This window comes from Pan paniscus, chromosome 21 (assembly GCF_029289425.2).
Source record: "Pan paniscus chromosome 21, NHGRI_mPanPan1-v2.0_pri, whole genome shotgun sequence".
NCBI classification, from domain to species: Eukaryota; Metazoa; Chordata; class Mammalia; order Primates; family Hominidae; genus Pan; species Pan paniscus.
The window spans coordinates 70,006,879-70,025,036 of record NC_073270.2 but is presented as its reverse complement, the minus strand read 5'-3'; the positions used below and the strand labels follow the sequence as shown (position 1 = coordinate 70,025,036).

Genomic DNA, 18,158 nt, shown 5'->3' with positions numbered 1-18,158 from the left:
AAGCTACAAGAGAGCACCCTGCCATTTGTATTTGCCTTTTCGACTTCCTCCACACTCCATCTGTTACCAAAAAAGCCTGGAGTTTCCTCAACTCCTGTGCCTCACTCACTGCACCCTCGCCTGGGATTCTCCTCCGTCTTTGTCTCCACCGTGTCCCTGGGCGACTCCACGTGGCACCACCTCTTCCCTTTACTCGGGGCCCTTCTGAGCGTCTCTCGCCGTCGCAATCACCGCTTCTTCAGCAGGCTGGCCAAGCAGGCAATGTCTCCCTTCCAGGGAGCCGACCCCTGTGCTTCCGGGGACTGTGTTCTGGGGAGCACCCGGTGTGATGCTGAGGACCCCAGACCGGAAGTGCTGGCACACGACCTGTTTGGCTGAGCTTCCACCCCACCCCTCCCACCTGTTACCCAGGGTGGGGCTTCCAGCAAGTAGCACATGCGATTCAGCTCTTCTGGTTAGATGAAGGTTAACCCCTGAGTCCGTTTCCCCACTTCACAAACAGGATAATAACATCACCAGGCAGTGCTTCCATGACCTTCCCAGAGATCAAGACTGTGATGTGTGACTGACGCAGAGCCTGGGGCTTGCAGCACCCCAACTCCCTCCCGTAGTCCTCCCCCTTCATCTCCAAGTTACGGGGCCTCAAGTGTCAGAGGGACACTGTCTTCCTGTCCCACCTCTGCAAAAGGTTTACAAAGTGAACTTTGCAGTCCTCTCATTTTCCTGATTGGCAGAAGCCATCCACTCTTCAATTGTATGCTGAACAGTAAGATGGTCCCTGCCCTGAGAATCTGTATCCCTGAGAAGCAGAGCTCAGCCAGCCGGGTCATCAGCACACAGAACTGCCATTTGTATCCCGAGCCAATGGAAGACTCAGGATGTAGAAGACCCCTTCTCTCATCTCATCCCCGAACTGGGCCTCCAACCATCTGACACAGAAGCACTTGTGAGGGTCCGGTAAGAGAGCGGCTTGTTTCGGTTTGGGGGACCGCAGTGACAGTCCAGGTCCTCGTGGTGACCAGGTGTGGGCACATCCGTGTCCTTGCCATGATGCTGGTGCGCCACATGATGGGGCCAGGACAGAGGTGAGAACAGATAGAGATGGGGCCAAGATAGCTGGACACGTGGCCAGGAGAAAGGCAGTCTCCTTAGGGAAAGCAGGGGCTCACCAGGGGTGTTTGGTCAATCCAAGAAGACCCCGTTTGGGACATTTAGGATATCTCCAGGGTCACAGGCACATAGACGATGCTTGGTGCTAACAGGAAGACTTTCTTACCTGAGGTCTGCAGCTGTGGTCTCTGGGGGTCCTGGGAAAAAGACAGAAACAGGGAAAACATGTGGGAATTGTGATTTTAAAGGCTCATTGCCCTAACAGCATAAACTAAGTTAAACAGCCGAGAGGTTTGCCAAGGACGAGTGGAGGCAAATCTCAGTGAGACCTGAGCAGTTTCCCCAGGGCGCTCACCCTTTCCTGACCTCCCAGAGAGTCCTCCAAGGTCAACAGAGTGAGCTGCTCCCCCAAGCCTGGTGCTCGCCGCAGAAGCTCCCCTGAGCAGCCTGGCAGTTTTGCAAAGTGGGACAGATGCTCCACCTCAGACAGGATCTCTGGGACCTCAGGGCCAGGGATGGTATCTCTTTCTCTAATTGCAGATAGAAGTCAGCTTTTGGCAGGAAACACAAACCACCAGATCAAGCTGGACAGAGAAGAGAACAACTGGACCAAGTTACTGGTCCTTCAGTGATGGCTGCAAAGATGCACGGGGCTCTGACCGGGGCAGGCACACCTGAGATGCTTGGGCACAAGAGGAAGCCCCCGTCTGTATCAGGGAGGTAAGTCTGGCCAGGGGCTGGGGCTCAGATCCTAGCAGAGTCAGCCCCCTCTCCTCCCACTGCACTTCCAGCTCAACCCAACAACCTCCTATGCCCCATTAGCACCAAGACTGATCGCCTGGGAAGGAAGGGGGCTGGCGGTGGAAGGCTGGCGGCCTCTCATTTCCAAACAGAATGGTCTCGTAACTGAGCCTTGCTACTCCCACTCCATGGAGCTGGGTCTACCTCAACATTTCTGCCCTCAAGGCAGGTTCATCTGGGCCAAAGGCCCCTCAGCAGCCCTCTTAGATGCCAGCTTCAAAGCTCAGCAGCCCTGAGGATGAATGAGGCTGAAGAGGCCTGAGGTCCCCAGGGCATCTCTGCACATGTGTGGTTAGGGGTTTGTGCTCCTGAGGAAGACCGCGGAGGAAAGTGGCATTTACAGCCCTGGAGGAGGGGAGGGCGGCACTCACCTCGCAGGGCCTTGGATCGGGTGCGAGCTCGCTTGTCTTCATTTTCTAAGCTCATCTGCAAGCAAAAAACCACGACGTTAACAAGAAAACCCAGCCAGTGCCTCTGGAGTACAGAGCCATCAGGAATGTCTAGCCATTTTCTGGCTCAAGCTTTGACAGCAAAGGTGATTTTGGGCACAGAATGACAAGGATGGGCTCACAGGACAAGAAAGGCCTGGGGCCAGGAGCAGCAGGTGGGAGGGTGTAGAGAAAGGACCTTCTACAAGGCTTGGAAGTGTCCCATCAGCATGTCCCCGCCCTTGGCAAGGAGGGTACAGTGCACCGTACCCCCAGGTTTGCACCTGCCAACAAGTGCTGAGGCATGGGCCCTGCCCCACTGAAGCCTGATGAATGTCCGTGTGTTATCCATGAGGGTCTCCTGGCCCGACACAGAGCAGCACCCACTGCTCACCTGGTCAGGCAGGTGCTGAGGCATCAGGGCAGGTCGCTCACCACAGACTCAGCCACCAGCGGCAGTGCTCAGCCACCAGCGGCAGTGGCTTCTGACCCCAACGTGTCCCCAGAGCACAGCTTCCCATGGGCCCTTTCTTCCCACTACAGCAGAAGGCTTTAATGCCCCTCACACACCAGGGCCATCCCGTGAGAAACAGGCAACCTGGAGCGGCCCCAGCCCATATGTTCTCCAGGCCTCGAGGGCCTGGCTGCCTTGCCTGAGCCTATTGGTGTCCCTCCCCACCTGTGATCCTTGAATCTGACCACCTTCTGTGGGGACGCTGCCCACAGCATTGTCCGGCGAGGGAGTCATGGGGGAGCCCCCAGGAGGGTGACAATCACAGAAAGGACATGTGGGGCTGTGGTGAGGGTCACACACAGCATCCTTGTCCTGTGTCACTCATGACAAATCTGGGCAGGCAGGTAAATCCTACACACTCCATGCTATGCAAAACATCCTTCCCGGGGAGCCACACCAGGCGAGGGAGGGCACCTCTAGCTGGACAGGGGAGGCCCAAGAGGAGAGCACTGGACTCCACCACCATCACCTGTGGTCAGGAAGGGGAGGCAGCAAATCCACACCTGTCCCAGGCCACAGACACCAGAGCTGCCAGGGCTCTATGCGTGAGGTAGTCAAAGGGAAAGCAGGGGAGTGGAAAGAAGTAGCAGAAGAAAGGAAGAGAGGCAGCAGGAGGGGGCTCAGAAGCCCCCACGTCTTAAATGGGGCTTTTGCTCCTGAAAGCCAGAAAGAGACAAATGTCTACAGAACCACCTGGGAAGAAAGAAAAAGGAATTCCCCCAATTAGTAAGATGAAATTTGCAAATTGAACCTCCCCCATGCAGCAGCACTAACATACAATGATGTATGTGATTTGTTAAGGAAGAAAAATCAAAACCTGGGTAATTGATGCAACCTGCCGACTCCAGGCTGTGGAGCACAGTGCTGTGAGCCGTGCGTTTATTACAGCCTTCCAATAGAACGGAAGACAATTACTACAATTTCTATTTTTAAAACGGAGGTTCCCCATGGACAAATGGCTCACATTTAAAGTGAAGAGAGGAGCAGGTGTCACAGGGACTTCATTACATTTATGAGCCTTCAAATGTCGTCTGCTCTGAGCCCGTGTGCAATGCCTTCCGATGCAGGACATACAATGGGACTTGTGTGGTGCCTGCACTCAGCTGAAATGCAATCTATGGCTTTATTTATTTATTTATTTTTTGCCAGTTTTCCCAAGGATATTGGCAAGCATTCTGCTAGGTTAAAGCGTGCCTTGGCAATTTGGATTTCCTGCAGATAAATTATTCAAAGAGCAGAGAATAGAGAGGATTGCAGGGATGTGTAATGGGCGCTGCTTGAAAACTGTGAGCTCCCGTTGATGAAGCTGACAGCTCTGCCGCTCCTTCTGCTGAGCACCTTACCATTTGCAATTTATCTGCATTGACTGGTCAATAAGCGAGAAGTTCTCTTAGGAGCGTGTAGCTTGGATTTTTAAAGGGAAAAAACTGAACTACCGAAGAAAAAAAAAACCAGGCTCTTTAATACGAGAATGAACCCGTAAGAGCTGGGTGACTTGGGACACTGGTTTCTGAGCTATTTGAAATCAGCAGTGCCGGCTGACGCGAAAGCATCTGGACAAAACCAGCACTGCTTGATTTACATCACTTTTCTTTTCAAAAGAAGTCAAAGCACTTCAGAGGTGAGTTCTCTGCTCTCCTCCTGCCGCAAGATCGGCACCACGATGTGGTAGATGGAGAGCGGGTGCTGGGGGCGGCCCAGTGCCCAGCACCACCCAGGCTCACCTTGGTGATCCCTGGGCGGCAGCCCCCCAGACCTTCTGCCCCCACCACACAATGACAGCTGGGCCCTAAAGGGCAGCTCAATGATGCAAAGAAAATGAAACACTTCTCAATTTTTCATTGATTTTTAAAACACACTTTACTTGTTCCAAACACGAGCCAACCAGGTCCCTTTTTTGTGTAACCCACAAATAGCCCAGTGCCCTCTCCCCTTGAGAGTGAAAAGGCAGAACGACCCCATCACCCACTCTCACTGCTGGGCCGGCAACCTTTCTCAAGAACGTCTGCTCTGTTTCTCCAAATGCCAGCTTCATTCTGCCACTGCGAGCATGTCTGGAGGCTCTAATTAATATTTCAATAGTTCTGCCTTCGATAGGAAAACCATGAAAACTGTGGGGAGGAGAATAATTCATAAATGCAAATACATTGTATATTGCCAAATTAACCCAAGAGAACTGTCTCTTGGTCCATCCATTTAACTTGCTTTCTTAGTGCCATATAAAAGCAGTCTCCTCAAAAGTGTGTTTTTGCTTTGTTCTGTTTTATATTTCTGTTTAGTAAAGTCAGGATTAATCATGTCAGCTCTTTTGAAAATATACATAGTTCTGGCTGGGCACGGTGGCTCACGTCTGTAATCCCAGCACTTTAAGAGGCTGAGGCGGGTGGATCACTTGAGGTCAGGAGTTCATGACAAGCCTGGCCAACAGGGTGAAACCCCATCTCTATTGAAAATACAAAAATTAGTCGGGTGTGGTGGTGCACGCCTGTAGTCTCAGCTACTTGGGAGGCTGAGGCAGGAGGATCACTTGAACCCAGGAGGTGGAGGTTGCAGTGAGCTGAGATTGCACCACTGCACTCCAGCCTGGGCGACAGAGTGAGACTCCGTCTCAAAAAAAAAAAAAAAAAACAAGTATATATATATATATATACACACACACACACACAGTTCTCACCATGACATGGTACGAAGACCAGCCCCTTTTCCAGACTCATCTGCATGCTGGCCTGGCCAAAACAGAGTGCCCTGAGTTGGGTGTTTACAAACTCAGGAACCAAAACAAGCCAATGCAGTAAGCAGTCTTGAAACCTAGAGGGATCTGCGCTGAGGCTGCAGCTGTAACAAATCCACTCAGAACCCAGAAACAGGGCCGGGCGTGGTGGCTCACGCCTGTAATCCCAGCACTTTGGGAGGCTGAGGCAGGCATGGTGAAACCTGACTCTACTAAAAATACAAAAATTAGCCGGGTGTGGTGGCGGCCACCTGTAGTCCCAGCTACCTGGGAGGCTGAGGCAGGAGAATCGCCTGAACCCCCGAGGCGAAGGTTGAGGTGAGCTGAGATCACGCCACTGCACTCCAGCCTGGGTGACAGAGCAAGACTCCGTCTCAAAAAAAATAAAAAATGAAAAGAACCCAGACACATAGCCAGTAACAAACCACTCGTGTCTAACCTCTAAGGGGAAATGGTAGACTCAGCTTCCAAAGATATCAGGGTTGGAGATTTTCCATGAAGCCCAACGGGCTTTGTGCCAACTTCCACCTTTGTCCCCAGAGGCTGCGTCTCCCCACTCCTTCCCGGGCCCCAGCTCAGGGTTACCCACTTCTCCTCACTCACTCACGGACTCCCTCTCTGTCTCTCTCTGCCTCTTTCATTCCTTTTTCATGCTTCCTCCCAGGACAGGGCCCTCAGAGCTGAACAGCTTCCTCCCTCAACCCCCATCACATCCCTTCTGCACCAATGGCCCAGGCCCAGTCAAAGGACAGAATCCTGGCTGAAGCCTGGCCCCAGCAGGAGGGTGTCCTGGCCCCAGCAGGAGGTGTCCTGGCCCTGAGGGGCACCAGCCTGGCATTCCAAGATTTGTACATCACCCCAGGGAGGCAGGGAGTGCTCAGGGGAGAGTTCAGGAAACAGAGAGCTCTGCTAAGGGTTGAGAGCCAGGTAGGGATGGGGAGGGTGAATGAATCAGTGACCTGAGGACATCTGGGGTGGGAGGCACTCCAGAGGTAGAGCTGGGAGCATTCTTAGGTGGCCAGCACCCTGCCTCTTCCCAGCTCCTCTGAGTCTCCACCTTGTGCCTGTTTGTTTCCCTCACAGTCCTCATCTCAATCTGAAATGAGCTCATTCATTCATGGTTGTAAGGTCATTGTCTCTCCTCCAGACAGCTGCTTAGTGCATGTCATTTAAGGATGGGTGGATGGACAGGTGGATGAATGAATAAATGGGGACAGTCAGAAACATCTCAGAAACCCTGGGGCTGGGGTGTGTGGAGAGCCGTGGTCAGAGGGGCTGCAGAGAGGCCATATGTGGGAACCCTGAGCTGGGGGGTTCCGGGCATTCTGACACCACGGGGGCCATTCACCCCAGCCCTGGGCCAGAGAAGGAGACACGGTAGTGTTTTATTTTATTTAAAATGTGTTCTGACAGCCAGCAAATCTGGAGAATTAGGATGGACTTACAACTATTCTTTAAAAATCCTTAAAATTACATAGGTTATAGTGTCTCGGTGGGACAGTTGAGACTCTTGCATAATGGTTTTCCTCCCAGAGACCTAGAAGAAGAGGAAGAGCACCTGCTGAGTCCCAGCAGACCATAGGCAGCCACTTCCCAGAAGGAAGGGGCCAATGAAGACTGGGGGGTGAGGAGGTGGCCAGAAACTGGCTGTCCCCTACCCTGCCTGGCTCCAGCAGTACCTCACAACACATTCAGTCTCACTTCTCTGCAGTGAGGGGAGGGGAGAAAGACAGAGCCATGGTCTGGCCTGTTTTCTTCTCTCATTTATGTACTGAGGGCAGCATCAACTTCCCTGTCACTGCTGTGAAGCCATTACAGCAGACAGTATTGTGGAAGATCCAAGCTCCCACTCAACGATCTAAGAGCAGCATTCAAGCATTTGTGTTGCTCCCCTCCCGAGTATCCCAGGAGGATCTTCTGCTGCATCCACAGCCCTCCCCTTCCCTTTCTTTGGCACATGGACCTGCCTGCCAGCTCAGCCCACAGAACAGATATAGAAAGTTGGTGACCTCAGCACACATCCTGCTTTCCACTCTCTTGATCTCTGAGGCTAAACCATATGCCCTCACCCCTGATCCCCACTGGCAGCCATCACAGTACCCTTGGTTCCTTGCAGAGATAGTCCTGTCCTCACATTGGGTGATGTCCTGTTGCATGTCTGAAATTCTGAAATTCTCCCAACAAATTCAGCAGAATAGACCAGCCTCCTCCTTGGGGTATAGAAACGACACCTCCATGGGGCATTATTTAACACATGTCTGAGAAGGGGTTCTCTTGACAGCTCTAAGCATGGGATACTGGCTCACTTCATTCCCAAATCAAAAATTAGAGCTACATAATGGATACCCTGATGAAGCAGCCATATCTGCAACCGTCTGTTAAAAACTCCAGCATAAATGGAATTTATACCCACCCAGGGTAGAATCCAACAACATAAAGAGAGGCCAGAAGGGCCATACCCAGTGGCAGCTCCTTCCCTTGCAGGAGCCTCTGTCCAGTAGTCCTTGCCAGAGGCACCCCCTGCCCTGGGTGGCAGGAAGAAGGGTTGGCTGAATGGCCATGCAACTGATCTTTTCCTTGATTCTGTATCTCTGAATATTTGGCAAGAAGGGGGTTGAGGAGCTACCATCAGTGCCTGCACACCCCGACACACGACCACCTGACTTTTCTGGCAGCCCCTTCCAACCGGTCCTGAGCTGTCCACATGCCTGGTGCTGAACTCAGAGGCACGCCGCAGGCTGTCACAGTCCCATCAGTGCCTGCACACCCCGACACACGACCACCTGACTTTTCTGGCAGCCCCTTCCAACAGGTCCTGAGCTGTCCACATGCCTGGTGCTGAACTCAGAGGCACGCCGCAGGCTGTCACGGTCCCATGCACAGGGTTTGTGTGTTCACTGCCCTCCCATATGCTGGCTCCTCACCACCCATCTCCTGTCCGAAGCCAGCCTCTGGAAGGCTGACCCCGATGCTGCTGTGGCTGTGTGACATTCTCACACTGTGACCACAGCTTATGCCCTCTGCTGCCACCCTCCTCAGCCTCTTAGTCAGGAGATTCTACTTGCACCTGCTGCCCCACTGTCCTCTAGGCAGTCGACCCTTTCTCATCCTCTCACCTGCTCTGGCACACTTTTCATCTTAGCTTCTCTATTCAGAGCAGTCACTCGGCCCTATCTGCAAGAAATGAAGGGAAATGACCCTCAAACAGAGCAGTGATGAAAGAGCTGGTGATGCCACGAGAACCTGGGCACGGGTCCCTGGCTTTGTTCACAGAAGCAGCACTTTGAACAGCCATGGGTTGTCATGGTAGGTCCCAAACTCTCTGAGTTTGTCATGCCTGGGCCAGGGGGAGACAAAAGTCTTCCGACCCACCCCTGACATGGCACCAGACATTTGTAGATAACGCTGCATGCAGAGCCCCTGGCCTCAAGTCAAGTAACGTTCATGCTCACATGATCTCATGCCTGTACAGCGCTATGTGAATCCTCAGGATCTGGGGTAGGGTGAGGGGAATGAGGCCAAAAACTCAATGATCAAGATAAATAATATTTTAATTCAATATTTAGAAACATCAACATGATGCAAAAAACCCCTAATAAACAAGATACCAAAACCTTAAATAAAGACAGGATCCATATTACTGACTCTTCCTTGTGCCCCAGGCTCCAACATGGATCAGCAGAGCACTGATAATCCTGCGGGAGCCAAAATATGAGCGGAGGTGCTTAGCAAGTTGTCTATAACAGACCCATTAAAATGTACATTCTCGCCACCAGATTCAAAAGAAAAAGGTTGGGTTTTGAGAGTAAAACACAAGCACCCCCAAATGAAGTTCCCACTACAACTGCATAGCCCTCCTTGCCTACACCCTACGCCATCACTGTCCTTGAGCCATGCCCTGAGTCACAGCTGGATCCTTGCTGGAGAGCATCTACATGCAAAAAAGAAAAAAGACAGGTCAGAATCGGATCTCTGGGAAGGGCTTCAGCCTAAGCCTGTTGTCAGCCTCTACTTCCAGCTGTGAGGGTCACCTGACCCTGGGGACCTGGCCTCATCCAGAGAGTATTGGTGAGAAGTTCTAGAATTAGAGGGTTGGTGGTGCAGAACAGTGGCTGTAAGCACATGTGATGTCACAGTTCGGGAGTGTCCCCGAAGGGAGATCTTATACCCTGGGAAGGTATAAGAAGGGCTTGCACCATCTGCCTCCCCTCAGGAAGATCGAAATAAAACAAGGCCAACAGACTTCATAAGTTCCTGCCAGCAATCTCTGCTGTCAGATCCTGTAGGGATTCTCAGCCTGGCCAGGTAAAAGCAGGGTGAATAGAGAACAGTTGCTCAGGCCCATCACAGAGCCCAGACGTGGTCACACCTCAAAGCAGGGAAGTGAGACTCTGGGGTCACATTTTCACTTTGGTGGGTTTTTTTGTTTGCTTGCTTGCTTGTTTTCTGAGACGGAGTCTTGCTCTGTCACCCAGGCTGGAGTGCAGTGGCACAATCTTGGGTCACTGCAACCTCCGCCTCCCAGGTTCAAGTGATTCTCCTGCCTCAGCCTCCCCAGTAGCTGGGATTACAGGCGCGTGCCACCGTGCCCGGCTAATTTTTGTGTTTTTAGTAAAGACGGGGTTTCACCATGTTGGCCAGGCTGGTCTTGAACTCTTGACCTCAAGTGATCCACCTGCCTCAGCCTCCCAAAGTGCTGGGATTACAGGTGTGAGCCACCGGGCCCAGCCTGGGGTCACATTTTAGTTTTGATCTACTCAGAGTCATTTTTCTTCCCTTAATTTTAAAGTGACCAGATCATTGCTGATCCTAGTCCCCATTTACCCTTCACCTAACCCGGACTCTGGTGAGGATCAGACCAAAAGTCGCCTCCATGCTTCATGCCTGCAGCTGAAGAGGGGCTTCGTGCAGGCAGCCATGGGGTGGGGCCCTACGACAGGGGCTGCCCTCTCACGTCTCACCTTGCAGTGTCTGCCCAGAAGGTGTCTTGAGGTCCTGCAGCTGCTGGCCTTGCCTCCGTGTGTCCACCTCTGATTTAACAGCTCACCCCGGAACTCATTTTCTGAGGGTTTAAAAAGGTTCAAGGTCAGAAAAGGAAAGCTTGGTGGGTGCCAGCCGTGCTGGCTCAAGGGGAGAAACTGAGAAACTTGAGGCACTTTTTTAACATCATATATTCAATCCCTATTTCCTGGAATCCACCGGAGAAACAGACAAGGTCATGGCTCCATGGCTGCTTCAGGAACAAGAGACAATTTCTCTCTGACTTGGGGCCTCCCTGGAGTCTTCCTGCAGTCCCCTGCCCCGTTGTCCCAGCTCTAGGTGTTGGTTCCCACTGACAACCACGGCCAGCAGAGTGCTGGGACAAGGCAGCTGAGAGCCACCTTGAGAAAACTTGGCATGTCACCCCTCCAACTTTGAAAATGAGCTGACTAATGAGTAATTATTCGCATTACAACCAGATCCTTCTGCCCCTCAAAAGAATGCACAGTACATATGCATTTGAAAAAGAAGATTGTTTTGCATGACTTCTCTGGAGCCCATTGATTAAAGAAAGTGAGATCCACCCATGGTCTCAGATCAGCTTCGCCTCCCGCAGGATCCCGGGGGCCCCAGCATGCTCTTTGCCCTGGTTTCCAGCATCTTTTGTCACCCTGTGTTTCTGCCTCTCTCCAGGGCAATGCCTCCAGTTAATATTTAATTCCTCACATAAATTCCCATGTCTGAGCAGAGGCTGAACGCATCAGCTGGACATGACAAAGAAACACATTGTGTACCTATTCCCTGCACGTCACTCCCCGTTTCCATGACAACCTGCTTTCTACATAACTGCAGCATTTCAAAGGAAGGTCATTAAGTAACCAACAATGAAACAGGAAATGAATATTCTCGTGTTGGGCTCTGGCTTTGCCTTGGAAGTGAGTTTGGATTCTGCCGAAGGCACGCTATTCCCACCCACTTTCTTTCTTTTCCTTGTGTTTTTGATGTGCATCCCCAAATGCAATTCTTCTCTAGGGTTCTGGCCACTCCTGGCCCCAGGCAGCCCTGTGCCTCTGGCCACAGCACCCTCTTCTTATCTGGAAATGCTTCCATCCCATTAAAGGGCTTCGGATTACCTTCCAGAGCATAAACACAGAGGAAAGCAGATTTGGTCGTCAAGGAGACAGCCTAATACGAGGTCTACAGAGGAACGAATAAAACCACTCAGATTCGGCACCTACTGTGTGCACCTACTCTGTGCCTCCCCTCATTGAGCTGTAAGTCACCCTCAGGCCGTCACTGAGATGACAGGGCTCCCACCGCACGCTCCGGTGCCTGGACTAGTGAGGAGGGAGCTGCGGGAGCTTCCCTATCACCCAAGATCTCTAGGCCTCCTGGGTTCCCATCTGCCACTGGTCATCTGCACTGAGCCGGTGTGAGCGGCCTCTAACTGGGGCCCACCTGCCCACCAGGTAATCCAATTCTCAACTCTGTGACAGGGATGTGGGGTGTAGGGAGGAAAAGCATATTGGAAGATTCCGTAAGTGAACCGACAAGAATCGTATCAGCCGGGGAGTGTGCTTCACACTTTGAAGATGGGGCGTGGGGTCCTCTGTGTGTCTCTTTTCTTATGTGTCAACAGAAGCTGAGAGACAAGGCCCCAAAGTGCACAGGGCTCACTTTCTGAGTATCTATCCCAGGAGACAAGATGCTGCAGAAACCTGCTCACTGGGCTGATTGGCAAGGCTCAAGCAGAATTCCTTGTTACCATTACATATGTAAATATGCAAGACAACTGGGGCATGTCTGGCTGACAGCTGGAGGGAAGGACGTAAGGTCTGTGTGCTCCAGAGGAGACGTTGCCTCTCCCGAGTGCGACTCCCCTGAGTTCTGCGCTGAGTCTCTCCTGCTTCTCAGAGAAGTCATGTGGACATGAACTGCAAGAGTCTCTGCAAAGGGACCTCCAGTTTTGTTTGGTGGGAGATAACCAGCTCACTGGGGCTTCTCCACCCACACCCACCCATGGGAGTCTGGAAATACAGCCCTGTGGAATTCTTCATTGCCCACATCCCTTACACTCCTGTCCCTAGGTCAGTCAGCCCTGGGCTCTGAAGTCCTGAGGCCCTGAGGCCCCACATCTGCTCAGGCAAAGCACTAGCATCCCGGAGATCAACTGCTCCTCCAAAGAGCCACTCCTGCCTCCCTGAGGCAGCAAAGCCGCTGAGCTTCTCTGGGCAAAAGAGCAGAATGGCACCCGGTAAAAGCCTGTGCACCACACCCCTGGGATACAGAGCACACAAGTAATCAAAGCACAAACCGCCAAGCTTAGACCCTCCTTTACAAGGACCTGAGGACCCGGCTCAACCTTGACATGATTTAGCCTCCCTCTCCCAGGAAATGTCTTGGCAGCAAACGGCTATCACTACTAGAAGCCCAGTAAGGTATGCCAGTTCTTCTCCTGTGGCCCTCTTGGTCCCCTACTGGGGCCTGTGTATGGCCAAACCCTGCCCCATGGGCTCAGTAGGCTCCACCCCAGACAAAGCTCTCCTGTCTGTAGGCTCTGCTCAATCAGCATCCCTAGCAGCACATTAAGCCCCCATGCACCCAAACAACATGCCGGGGCCACGTACTACAGGAAAACTCTCCACGGAAACGTGGATGCCGGGGCCACATGCTACAGGAAAAGTCTCCACAGAAACATGGATGCCAGGGCCACATGCTACAGGAAAAGTCTCCACGGAAACGTGGATGCCGGGGCCACATGCTACAGGAAAACTCTCCACGGAAACGTGGATGCTGGGGCCACATGCTACAGGAAAAGTCTCCACGGAAACGTGGATGCCAGGGCCACGTACTACAGGAAAACTCTCCACAGAAACGTGGATGCCGGAGCCACATGCTACAGGAAAACTCTCCACGGAAACGTGGATGCCGGGGCCACATGCTACAGGAAAAGTCTCCACGGAAACGTGGATGCCAGGGCCACATGCTACAGGAAAACTCCCCACAGAAACGTAGATGCCGGGGCCACATGCTACAGGAAAACTCTCCACGGAAACGTGGATGCCGGGGCCACGTGCTACAGGAAAAGTCTCCACGGAAACGTGGATGTCGGGGCCACGTGCTACAGAAAAAGTCTCCACAGAAACGTGGATGCCGGGGCCACGTGCTACAAGAAAAGTCTCCACAGAAACGTGGATGCCGGGGCCACGTGCTACAGGAAAACTCTCCACAGAAACATGGATGCCGGGGCCACGTGCTACAGGAAAACTCTCCACAGAAACGTGGATGCCGGGGCCACGTGCTACAGGAAAACTCTCCACAGAAACGTAGATGCCGGGGCCACGTGCTACAGGAAAACTCTCCACGGAAACGTAGATGCCGGGGCCACATGCTACAGGAAAACTCTCCACGGAAACGTGGATGCCGGGGCCACGTGCTACAGGAAAAGTCTCTATGGAAACGTGGATGCCGGGGTCACGTGCTACAGGAAATCTCTCCACAGAAACGTGGATGCCGGGGCCACATGCTACAGGAAAAGTCTCCACAGAAACGTGGATGCCGGGGCCACGTGCTACATGAAAAGTCTCCACAGAAACGTGGGTGCCGGGGCCACGTGCTACAGGAAAACTCTCCACAGAAACGTGGATGCCGGGGCCACATGCTACAGGAAAAGTCTCCACAGAAACGTGGATGCCGGGGCCACGTGCTACATGAAAAGTCTCCACAGAAACGTGGGTGCCGGGGCCACGTGCTACAGGAAAACTCTCCACAGAAACGTGGATGCCGGGGCCACGTGCTACAAGAAAAGTCTCCATGGAAACGTGGATGCCGGGGCCACGTGCTACAGGAAAACTCTCCACGGAAACATGGATGCCGGGGCCACGTGCTACAGGAAAACTCTCCACAGAAATGTGGATGCCGGGGCCGCGTGCTACAGGAAAGCTCTCCACGGAAACATGGATGCCGGGGCCACGTGCTACAGGAAAAGTCTCCACAGAAACATGGATGCCGGGGCCACGTGCTACAGAAAAAGTCTCCACAGAAACGTGGATGCCGGGGCCACGTGCTACAAGAAAAGTCTCCACAGAAACGTGGATGCCGGGGCCACATGCTACAGGAAAAGTCTCCACGGAAACGTGGATGCCGGGGCCACGTGCTACAGGAAAACTCTCCACGGAAACGTGGATGGCGGGGCCATGTGCTACAGGAAAACTCTCCACGGAAACGTGGATGCCGGGGCGACGTGCTACAGGAAAACTCTCCACGGAAACGTGGATGCCAGGGCCACGTGCTACAGGAAAACTCTCCACAGAAACATGGATGCCGGGGCCACGTGCTACAGGAAAACTCTCCACGGAAACGTAGATGCCGGGGCCACGTGCTACAGGAAAAGTCTCCACAGAAACGTGGATGCCGGGGCCACGTGCTACATGAAAAGTCTCCACAGAAACGTGGGTGCCGGGGCCACGTGCTACAGGAAAACTCTCCACAGAAACGTGGATGCCGGGGCCACGTGCTACAAGAAAAGTCTCCATGGAAACGTGGATGCCGGGGCCACGTGCTACAGGAAAACTCTCCACGGAAACATGGATGCCGGGGCCACGTGCTACAGGAAAACTCTCCACAGAAATGTGGATGCCGGGGCCGCGTGCTACAGGAAAGCTCTCCACGGAAACATGGATGCCGGGGCCACGTGCTACAGGAAAAGTCTCCACAGAAACATGGATGCCGGGGCCACGTGCTACAGAAAAAGTCTCCACAGAAACGTGGATGCCGGGGCCACGTGCTACAAGAAAAGTCTCCACAGAAACGTGGATGCCGGGGCCACATGCTACAGGAAAAGTCTCCACGGAAACGTGGATGCCGGGGCCACGTGCTACAGGAAAACTCTCCACGGAAACGTGGATGGCGGGGCCATGTGCTACAGGAAAACTCTCCACGGAAACGTGGATGCCGGGGCGACGTGCTACAGGAAAACTCTCCACGGAAACGTGGATGCCAGGGCCACGTGCTACAGGAAAACTCTCCACAGAAACATGGATGCTGGGGCCACATGCTACAGGAAATCTCTCCATGGAAACGTGGATGCCGGGGCCACGCGCTACAGGAAAACTCTCCACAGAAACGTGGAGGTGTTCCATAAAGACGCCCTTCCAGAAGTCATGCTGCTCCATGGACACTCTGTGGTGGGAACAAGGGTCCCCAAAGCTCACACAGGGCACTGCCACCAACTCAGACCTGAGCAGCAGGTCACTACCCTCTCTGAGACTTAAGTCCTTCACCCACAAAGTGGGAGGGGAAGAATTATTTGGAGATGGAGAGACATGCGTGGACGGAGCCTGGAAGTGAACCCATGAGGACGTCAGTGCTGTTGTCATCACCATGGCCTTTCTTGTCAGGAATCTGAAGTGAAGTGGAGGTTTTCATCCAGACGAGCCTGTTCTCTTGGGTTATTGAGCTTCTCGTGAGTTAATCTGAATCCCTGCTCGTGGATGCAAATGGGAAACGGAACATCAGAGACCGCTCCATCCTGAGCACGTCTCCTGGAAAACAAGCCTCTCGGGATCAGCTCCCGGCACCCAGAGGGTGGCGCTGGCTGGGACCCCTCTCTAGGGACCCGGCATCTTTGCACCTGGAGTCCTGCCTGCTCAAGGTAACCCCCACATCTGTCCCCACGGTGGCCCCAGACTCACTTTTATGGGGCTCTTGTGGGCAGAAAAACTCAGGAAACAAACAGGGCCTGCTCAGCTGAGATTGATGCACAAAGGTCCAGAGGAGAGGGAACCACCCCTCACTGGCCAGAGACTCCAACACAGGCCAGGGGGATGTGCAGGGCTGAGCTGTAGCCCCCCGTCTGTCTTCTCCTAATGAAGCCCTCTTTTTCCAACTCAGCAGCACTGCAAACTGGAGACCAGCCTGACCCAGGCCCCAGACAGGACGTTTCCACTGAGAGCCAGTGCTCTGCTGGGCTCTTCCCAGGAAGTGCTGCTGGCCTACCCCAAGGTTTCCTTCTGTCATCGTGGCAAGGAGAGCCCCCTTGTCCCAGAGCTGACACCCCAGCTGCCGGCTGACCCACTGCCAGCACACACTTCCTCCTTGCACTGGCACTGTGGCCACTCCACGCACAACCCCATGTGGGACCCCCTGCGGGCGACCGTGGCTGTTTTCATGCTGGCTGGGTAGCCTGGAATCTGGCCTGAGCCCACCTGCCCCCATGGTGCATCCCCTGGGCCTCCGGATGGGAGTCCCTGTGGCAGTTAGCTCTGATCCACTCCAGCCCTGGCAACCTGACTCCCTTCCACTGTGTAAAACCTCCCCACTCTGAAAACAAGAACAAAATAACAGGAAGGCTGAGTGAGAGGCCAGGTGGTAAGTGTGGAAAGCCAAATGTTTTCAGTCTTCACTAGGTTTTGCATCTCTGGTAACTATGGCTGCCTTTGGGGCCAGAAGCTGTTACCACCTGCCCGTCAGCAAAGAGGGGAAGGGTAGTCACTTGAGAGGAGCCCACACCTCCATTCTCCCATGCACCCCCTCAGCCCTCCTCCGTCTCCAGCACAGGAGATGGGGTCTTGCCTCCCTGCTGAGCCAGCTTGTCCATCTGGACTTTATACCCACCTCCTTCCCACTGTCAATGAAAGTTCCCAGGAATATCAACTCTTCCCTCCATTCTTCTGGAATATTGAACTACTCTTCCCAACTCTTTTTTTTTTTTTTTTTTTTTTTTTTTTGAGACGGAGTCTCGCTCTGTCGCCCAGGCTGGAGTGTAGTGGCGCGATCTCGGCTCACTGCAAGCTCCGCCTCCCGGGTTCACGCCATTCTCCTGCCTCAGCCTCCCGAGTAGCTGGGACTACAGGCGCCCGCTACCACGCCCGGCTAATTTTTTGTATTTTTAGTAGAGACGGGGTTTCACCGTGTTAGCCAGGATGGTCTCGATCTCCTGACCTCGTGATCCGCCCGCCTCGGCCTCCCAAAGTGCTGGGATTACAGGCGTGAGCCACCGCGCCCGGCCCTCTTCCCAACTCTTCAACAGGCTTGAGGCATCCATGTTTAAAAACACAGTCTCTTTGGACCTCACGTCCCTGCCCAGCCCCCTCTCCATCTCCTCCTGCTTCATAACTACGCTTCACTCCCCACCACAGTTGGCCTCCACCCACATCCCTCTACTGGAACAACAGGCGGCTTCATGTTCACAGGGCACGTGAGGGCCCACTAGACATCACTGCGTTGCGTGTCTGTTCACCCCCTTCTGTGGCAAACACTCGCCCCTGACCTTGTCGGTCACCTGTACAGGCTCCTCCTGGCCACCCGGCCACCCCATGTCAGATGGCTTCTCCTTTTTGCTTCCTCTCTGCCCACAATATCTGCTTCTTACGTGACGTGGGGTTTTCCTCTTCCCCTCTTCAGTCATCAGCTCCTCAAGCCAGAACCCTGAGGGTCATCCTTGGCCCCAAATCCTGCCAATGTTATTTTCTAAATCTCACCAGAATCTGACCATTTCTGACCTCTCTGGCTGTGTTGTTTTGTTCTGTTTGCAAAAACTGACAAACTCATTCTAAAAATTTGTATGGCAATTCAAGGAATATAGACTAGCCAA

General features: G+C 53.3%; 1 protein-coding gene across 4 annotated transcripts in view; it reads right to left on the bottom strand.

The window, feature by feature from the left end:
- MYT1 (myelin transcription factor 1) overlaps positions 1 to 18,158 on the bottom strand; it is an 80,249-nt gene that overhangs the window by 42,173 nt on the left and 19,918 nt on the right. For all 4 annotated transcript variants that reach the window (XM_055104540.2, XM_034952122.3, XM_034952125.3 and 1 more), the window contains exons 2-4: positions 10,546 to 10,646; positions 2,283 to 2,337; positions 1,277 to 1,307 (exon numbers count right to left, since the gene is read on the bottom strand). In XM_055104540.2, the coding sequence (XP_054960515.1) occupies positions 1,277 to 1,307; positions 2,283 to 2,337 (86 nt within the window). In that variant the 5' untranslated portion in view covers positions 10,546 to 10,646. The remainder of the gene's footprint in view (positions 1 to 1,276; positions 1,308 to 2,282; positions 2,338 to 10,545; positions 10,647 to 18,158) is intronic.